This window comes from Clarias gariepinus, chromosome 24 (assembly GCF_024256425.1).
Source record: "Clarias gariepinus isolate MV-2021 ecotype Netherlands chromosome 24, CGAR_prim_01v2, whole genome shotgun sequence".
NCBI classification, from domain to species: Eukaryota; Metazoa; Chordata; class Actinopteri; order Siluriformes; family Clariidae; genus Clarias; species Clarias gariepinus.
This window is the reverse complement of record NC_071123.1, coordinates 23509728-23518858: the sequence shown is the minus strand read 5'-3', so window position 1 is coordinate 23518858 and position 9131 is coordinate 23509728. Positions and strand designations below refer to the sequence as shown.

Here is a 9131-nt window from a genome sequence, read left to right as displayed (position 1 = left end):
CTTGGAGAAGTCCTCAAAGTTCTCACAGTGTGGGTCGTGTGCTTCCCAGAGGGCCGTGCTCCACTCCCGGGCTCTACCGGTTAGTAATGTGATGCCGTAGACCACCCGAGAACGTTCTGACGAGAAGGAGGAAGCTTGTAGCTCGAAAATCAGTGAGCACTGCGAGAGGAATGACCTACAAGTTCCTGGTTCTCCTCCATAAGTAGGGGGGGCTGGTAGGCATGGCTCTCGCAGTGTTCTGAAGCTCTCGCTGTGCTGAGAGCGAAGGCGCTGGAGCCAAGATGCGGGATCCGTAGCGTCGTATTGCCGGCGGGGCGTGAGGCAGAGCCGTGGTCGTGAAGGCGGTAGTGTTAGGTCGAAGCCGTGAAGTCCGTCCGCCATGTCGTCGTGCCAAAACGTGAAGCTGAGCCATAGTCGAGGACGTGAGAGCGGCAGTTCAGAGCCGTGTGATCAGTCAGCGAGGGCGTAGGGTTAAAACTGACGTGAAGCAAGGTCGTGGTCGAGAAACGAAAGTGAAAGTCCAGAGCCGTTAAATCCAAGCGTGGCGATAAATCCAAATCGTGAGGCAAGGGGCAAAAACGAGGAACAAAGCGAAATCGGCAACGTGAAAAACCATGAACGTTAATGCAAGAAAACTGCAGCGAAACAACACACAATAATCCAGCGGCGAGACAGCGCGCTGCGCTTCCTTATAAGCTGGATGAAATCAGCGCCAGATGAGAAACCGGTGTGCCGGAGGGGCGGTGCAGGGGCGTGTTGGGAGCAATGACAGCGTGGGAAAACATGGCCGCGTGATGAGAAGTCTGACAGCGTGAGAGAGGAAGTGTCAAAGGACAAGAGTGGTCTTTGATCAGCGCGAGACGCTGAGAGCATGACAATCTGTGCTATTTGTTAAACTTTATTATAGCAAGCATTATATTTATTTGTAGCATTTCTTGTATTTCTTGTATTATACTTAACTGTATTTCTTGCATTTATTTATTCATTGTATGATTAACCCACGGTGTACATAAACACTATATTTTGCGATAAAAAAGTAAATACTTGCAATAAATAAAAAACGCTTATGTGCTATGACCAAAGAAATTGAATGTTTAATAAGCACTTCTTTTCAATGTCACTGTAGAAATCAGAAGAGAATGTAGACAGCACCTGGTTCCTCACCTTACAGAGTCGAGTTGTAAAGTCATTCCTCAGTGCCTCGTGTCTGCCAGGCATGTGCACGCAAACCTGCGGGAGGGGGAGAGATCGTGCTCGGGAACAGAACGAAACAATTGTACCCAGTGAGAAAAGAGGCCTAAAAGTCTGGACCAATCAAGGAGACACATATGATAATTATAAAGCTTCACATGCCTTTTTAATTATTGACATGATAGTTAAATTATAATCAGTGAATTAAGCAAATTTACTTTTGCCTAAACTATATTCAGAGTCAGAATAAACACTGCTATTTGCAGACATTACAAAATATTAACTAAACTGTTGTCTACAGTTTATTCAGTTGTGTTTAGCTAGCTATCAGAGGTGGGTAGAGTAGCCAAAAATTGTACTTACTGTAAGTAAGAGGAGCTGTGCATCAAAATTATATTACTCAAGTGGAAGTAAAAGTATGTGTGTGTGCCCTGTATGTGATATGTGGATTGGCACCCTGTCCAGGGTGTACCCTGCCTCGTGCCCTAAGCCTCCTGGGATAGGCTCCAGGCCCACACGACCCTGAATACAGGATAAAGCGATATAGAAGATGAGTGAGTGAGTGAGAGTGAGTGAAGTAGATAATAGTAATAAAGTAGTAATCCAAAATATTATGTCAGTAAAAGTAAAAATGTTATTGGTAAAAAAATTACTCAAGTACTGAGTAAATGTTTCATTGTAATGTCTCTTCTTCTTCTTCTTTGTCTTTCGGCTGTTCCCTTTCAGGGGTCGCCACAGCGAATCATTTGCCTCCATCTAACCCTATCCTCTGCATCCTCTTCTCTCACACCAACTAACTTCATGTCCTCTCTCACTGCATCCATAAATCTCCTCTTTGGTCTTCCTCTAGACCTCCTGCCTGGCAGTTCCAACCTCAGCATCCTTCTACCGATATATTCACCATCTCTCCTCTGAACATGTCCAAACCACCTCAATCTGGCCTCTCTGACCTTATCTCCAAAACATCTAACGTGGGTTGTCCCTCTTATAAACTCATTCTTGATCCTATCCATCCTTGTCACTCCCAAAGAGAACCTCAACATCTTCAGCTCTGCTACCTCCAACTCTGCCTCCTGTCTTTTCTTCAGCGCCACTGTCTCTAAGCCGTAGAGCATCCCTGGTCTCACTACTGTCCTGTACACCTTTCCTTTCATTCTCGCTGATACTCTTTTATCGCACAACACACCTGACACTTTTCTCCACCCATTCCAATCTGCCTGTACCCGCCTCTTCACCTCCTTTCCACACTCTCCGTTGCTCTGGACCGTTGACCCTAAGTACTTAAAATCCTGCACCTTCTTTACCTCTGCTCCCTGTAGCCTCACCGATCCTCCTGGGTCCCTCTCATTCACACACATGTATTCCGTCTTGCTGCGGCTAACCTTCATTCCTCTGCTTTCCAGAGCATACCTCCACCTCTCCAAATTTTCCTCCACCTGTTCCCTGCGCTCGCTACAGAGCACAATGTCATCTGCAAACATCATAGTCCATGGGGACTCCTGTCTTACCTCATCTGTCATCCTGTCCATCACCAGAGCAAACAAAAAGGGGCTTAGAGCCGATCCTTGATGCAGACCCACCTCCACCTTGAACTCTTCTGTCACACCTACAGTACATCTTACCACTGTCTTACAGCTCTCATACATGTCCTGCACCACTCTAACATACTTCTCTGCCACTCCAGACTTCCTCATACAATACCACAGCTCCTCTCATGGCACCCTGTCATACGCCTTCTCTAAATCTAAAAAGACACAATGCAACTCCCTGTTACCTTCTCTGTACTTCTCCGCCAGCATCCTCAAAGCAAATACTGCGTCTGATGTACTCTTTCTCGGCATAAAACCATATTGCTGCTCACAAATGCTCACCTCTGCCCTTAACCTAGCTTCCACTACTCTTTCCCACAGCTTCATTGTCTGGCTCATTAGCTTTATACCTCTATAATTGCCACAGCTTTGCACATCTCCCTTGTTCTTAAAAATTGGCACCAATACACTTCTCCTCCATTCCTCTGGAATCCTCTCACTCTCCAAGATCTTGTTAAACAAACTTGTCAAAAACTCTACTGCCACCTCTCCTAAGCACTTCCATACCTCCACAGGTATGTCATCAGGAACAACAGCCTTTCCACTCTCCATCCTCTTCAACGCCCTTCTCACCTCACTTCTACCAATATTTGCAACTTCCTGTTCCACAACAGTCACCTCTTCTACTCTTTGTTCTCTTTCGTTTTCCTCATTCATCAACTCCTTAAAGTACTCCTTCCATCTTCCCATCACCCTCCTGGCGTCTGTCAGTACATTTCCATCTCTATCTTTAATCACTCTAACCTGCTGCACATCCTTCCCATCTCTATCTCTCTGCCTTGCCAACCTGTACAGATCCCCCTCTCCCTCCTTACTGTCTAGCCTAGCATACAAGTCCTCATATGCTCTTTGTTTGGCCTTTGCCACCTCTACCTTCACCTTATTCTGCATCTCCCTGTACTCCTGTCTACTCTCTTCAGTCCTCTCAGTGTCCCACTTCTTCTTAGCTAGCCTCTTTCCCTGTATACACACCTGGACTTCCTCATTCCACCACCAAGTCTCCTTGTCCACTTTCCCCTTACCTGATGATACACCAAGTACCCTCCTACCTGTCTCCCTGATCACATTGCCTGTAGTTTCATTGTAATGTCTAATTTATTAATTTTTTTAGAACAAAAAAAAAAAAATGTACAAATTCTGACATTTACAAGTAATAAAATAAATGAAATATATAATAAAATAAATAAAATAAATATCTTTACAAAATCGCAAATTAAGAAACACGAAACACAAATTTACTAATTTCACTTTTTTTTACAAAATTAAACTTTTGAAACAAATACTTAATTGTAGGTAACATATGTATGTTTGAGCAGAGTAAACTATTTCAAGTGTAAGATATACACTGTATAGTGGAACTTTGGATTGTGAGCATAATTTGTTCCAGTTTGTATATCAAAACGATCGGAATTCAAGGCGAATTTCCCAATAAGAAATAATAAAAACTTAGATGTTTTTGTTCCACAACCCAAAAAAATAAATACATAAAAATAATGAATACAAAATATAAAGTAAAAATAAAACAAATTAGCCTGCACTTTACTTTTGAAAAAAGTAAAAATAGATTCCGACAGATAAGTGTTTTCGTTAGTGTTTGTGCGCCCATGCGCTGTGTATATGTGTGTATGTGTGTATGTATGCGCTGTATACACTCACCTAAAGGATTATTAGGAACACCATACTAATACGGTGTTTGACCCCCTATCGCCTTCAGAACTGCCTTAATTCTACGTGGCATTGATTCAACAAGGTCCGGAAAGCATTCTTTAGAAATGTTGGCCCATATTGATAGGATAGCATCTTGCAGTTGATGGAGATTTGTGGGATGCACATCCAGGGCACGAAGCTCCCGTTCCACCACATTCCAAAGATGCTCTATTGGGTTGAGATCTGGTGACTGTGGGGGCCATTTTAGTACAGTGAACTCATTGTCATGTTCAAGAAACCAATTTGAAATGATTCGAGCTTTGTGACATGATGCATTATCCTGCTGGAAGTAGCCATCAGAGGATGGGTACATGGTGGTCATAAAGGGATGGACATGGTCAGAAACAATGCTCAGGTAGCCTGTGGCATTTAAACGATGCCCAATTAGCACTAAGGGGCCTAAAGTGTGCCAAGAAAACATCCCCACACCATTACACCACCACCACCAGCCTGCACAGTGGTAAAAAGGCATGATGGATCCATGTTCTCATTCTGTTTACGCCAAATTCTGACTCTACCATTTGAGTGTCTCAACAGAAATTGAGACTCATCAGACCAGGCAACATTTTTCCCAGTCTTCAACTGTCCAATTTTGGTGAGCTCGTGCAAATTGTAGCCTCTTTTTCCTATTTGTAGTGGAGATGAGTGGTACCCGGTGGAGTCTTCTGCTGTTGTAGCCCATCCGCCTCAAGGTTGTGCGTGTTGTGGCTTCACAAATGCTTTGCTGCATACCTCGGTTGTAACGAGTGGGTATTTCAGTCAAAGTTGCTCTTCTATCAGCTTGAATCAGTCGGCCCATTCTCCTCTGACCTCTAGCATCAACAAGGCATTTTCGCCCACCGGACTGCCGCATACTGGATGTTTTTCACTTTTCACACCATTATTTGTAAACCCTAGAAATGGTTGTGCGTGAAAATCCCAGTAACTGAGCAGATTGTGAAATACTCAGACCGTCTGGCACCAACAACCATGCCACGCTCAAAATTGCTTAAATCACCTTTCTTTCCCATTCTGACATTCACTTTGGAGTTCAGGAGATTGTCTTGACCAGGACCACACCCCTAAATGCATGGAAACTACTGCCATGTGATTGGTTGATTAGATAATTGCATTAATGAAAAATTGAACAGGTGTTCCTAATAATCCTTTAGGTGAGTGTATGTAAGTGTGTGTGTGTGGGTTTGTGTGTGTGTGTGTGTTTGTGGGGAAAGATGAAGTAAAAGGAGAGGAGGAGTGACACCTCCCCCTCTCCTTCCTCTCATCTTCCAAAGTAATCCTTCTTTCTCTTTTATTTGAGAGGGTGGAGGACTACTGTGTGGTACGACTTAACAAGTAATCTCTCTAATGACACTCGAGTGTGCATACATTTTAATGAAATCACTGCTGTAAAGTAAAAATAAAACAAATTAACCTGCACTTTACTTTTGAAAAGAATAGCAACAGAGCAGTGTTTCCGTTAGTGTGTGTGTGTGTGTGTGTGTGTGTGTGTGAAGGCAAGAGGAGGAGGGAAAGGGCATGCTGTCCAATGATGCGCCCACACACACACACACACACACACAGTGCAGGCTGACAGACAGAGAGAAAGAAAATAGATCTTTAACCTCTCTAATAACACTTGTTTTTGCTTTACATATGCGCACACGTTTTATAATAAAAAGTACACATGCAGCAAAGAATGACTTTAACACATAGACATACAAACACAAAATAAAAAATTGGTTTACACGCGCACACATAGTCACAGTGTTATAGTAAACACGCGTGCAGGGATGATGAGTATACAAGTGACAGACACACACTAAGATTGAGTAGGGGAGACGATAAGACCAACAATAGACCCACAATTCTGCAGCACAAGGGAGAGAAAAACCATTGGCTCAGTTGTAATCACGTGATGCTTGGCGTCAAAATAAGAAGCGCATGCGTGATACATGATGCTCTGTACTCGTAAACCAAGACTTGTTCATTTTTCAAGTCAAAATATATAAAAAATTATTTGCTTATCTTGTGGAACACTCGCAAACCACGTTATTTGCAATCTGAGGTTTCACTGTATATTCAGTTGCCCTCGAAATGGCTCAACAAATAGAAATTACATAACAGGTGTCAGTTTAACATAAACTGGGTCCAGCAGAACAAATGTAAAAATATGTTTTTAGCCTCTAGCTTATTTGCTAATTATATATGTTAACATTGCAACATTAAAGAAAACAGCAAACAAACCGTGAATGTTTCCTTTGCTGTCCACGGCTGAAAATATGGTTATTGTTATAGTGACTGATTAGTCAAACAGATTTATCTGATTATTGTTGCAACGTCTAATTGGTGAAACACAGTCATGTGGTAGATCCACCCGCTGGCAAAAATAAAGAATGGTTGATGTGTAGAATAAATGATTAGAAAAGTAACGAGTCGAGTGTAGCCGAAATGTATCAGAGTAAGAGTAGCGTTTCTTCTTCACAAATCCACATAAGTAAAAGTAAAAAGAATGGTGCAGTAAAACTACTCATAGAAGTAATTTTTTGGAGTAAATGTAACGGAGTAAATGTAACTCATTGCTACGCACCTCTGGTAGTTATAGATGTGCCCAATCCATCAGTTACATTCACTACATGATTCCAGCATTCACAGTGATATCTGCATGTTAGATTTGGGTGGTTTTGAGTGGTTGGTGAAACTAAATGAGGTGCAAGTAAAAAAGTAGAATTTTCCCAAAAGTTGTTGCAATACATGTTTTAAAGCAATTATACGTGTTATGGAAAACTGGTGTAAAGTTTGTTTATTTCCCCTTCTGTTATCAACATGAAGCTATACTTTGCTAATACCCGACCAAATTGAAAAATACCTGTTGCAGACTGTCCTTCATCCTGATCACTGGTCTGACGAAGAGATTTGATGTAACAGCACATGATGCAGTTAATGTGTACACCTCTATGTCTGATTTTGTCCTTCTCTAACACACAAGCAATCAGGTGAGACATTTCTGTATGAGTGTAGCACGTGGTCAAGTGTGTTGCAGTAACACACTAAAGACACTGAAGTGGACATCCAGAACAACATTAATCTGTTAATCTGAGTTTACTTAGGAATGTTTTACACAGTCAGTTTCACACTGACTCATCGTACATCACAGATGGAGAAACACACTCAGGATACACCTGCCGGTCCCCACACTGACATTTTAGCTTCATGTAAATGATGAACTTCTCTGAATTCTACAGGACACATTCTACATGTAACTGACTTAAATTATCTGCAGGAACAATTACTTTGTAATCAGCACACAAGAATGAAGAGTGCATTAATATGTGCACTCTTTATTCAGGCTTATACTCTAATATGAAAGGTGTGTTAATAATAACAGTGCAGTGTGTGTTCAGTATGTAGTACACCACTGTGGAGATCATCAGCTTTGGTGTGTGTTGTTGAGCGTCTCCTCCCTCTGCCCCTCCTCCTGTCTCTCTTATAGCACGTCCCTGCAGTCTCTCCTTTATCTGCTCCTCACGCTGCTCATCTCTTCACTCAGCACGAGAGTCCCATCACACACAGACACCATGCTGCCAGCGCTCTGCTCTCTCTTCACTGCTCTCTCATGTAAGATTTCACAACTCTGGAGCTCATCAGCATTTGGGCTCCATCTAATGTGAGCATGAAGTGATGTAACATGTGTGCTGTTTTTATTCCAGGTGTCAGTGGTGTGACTGTGGTGACGCAGAAGCCTCCTGTTCTCACACTGACTCAAGGACAGACGGCCACCATGGACTGTAACCTGGGGATTGTTACAAAAAGTGGTGCACGCTGGTACAAACAGGTTCCTGAAGGAGTTCCTCAGTTTTTGCTACATAACTATCATGAATGGAGCTCTCCTCGATATGGATCTGGTTTCTCATCACCTAAATTCACATCAACACACTCCTCTAAATCAGATTATAAACTGATTATTAGTAATGTGGAGGTTGGAGACTCAGCAGTGTATTACTGTAACACATGGGACGACTCTGCTAAAGAGCATGTATCACAGTGATGTACACCGTGACAAAAACCTCCTCACTGCTCACACTCACTTCTGCTTTTACACATCATGAGAAACAACAAAAACCTGAATTTCATATCACTGATGTTGAAACGTACTAATTTTCACTGAAGACACAGAATTTGTCACAGTAGAAGATCACAAATACAGCTTGACCTTTTATTTCACATTCATGAAAAGTGATGTAATTGTCTATATGATCTTTATTACCTTATGGTTATAATCCTGAAGAACACAAAAAGAAAAGAAACACGGACTCGTAAGTCTTTGGACAAACTGATGCAGTGTATTTACAGTAATGTGGAACTGGAGGGGTCCGAACAATGTGATCAGGAATGTGAGTTAGAGATGGCATTGTAAATTCAACTTTTTATTTTACTTACCAGAGCCTGTCTGGTATCATTTCATGGAGAAACAATACAAATCTGGTAATCTGGTTTGTTCGATTTCCAGCGTCTTGAACACATCCAGCAGGGTAAAAGTGTGTGTGTAATGTATTATGTGAAGCAAAATATAGCTGTGCTTATTATGGCTCATACGTTTAAGGCTGGGTTACAGGGTGGCTGTACATAAGGTTGGGGTTCGAGCCCCAGCACTGCCAATTTGCCACT

At 42.2% G+C, this 9131-nt stretch overlaps 1 gene segment (V, D, J or C); it reads left to right on the top strand.

Moving 5' to 3' along the window:
- Positions 1-379: 379 nt before the first annotated feature.
- Positions 380-8511, top strand: LOC128511941 (immunoglobulin lambda variable 3-21-like). The segment is given in 3 exon segments: positions 380-422; positions 7875-8081; positions 8174-8511. Coding segments are annotated over 3 exon segments (588 nt in total).
- The last annotated feature ends 620 nt before the right edge of the window (positions 8512-9131 follow it).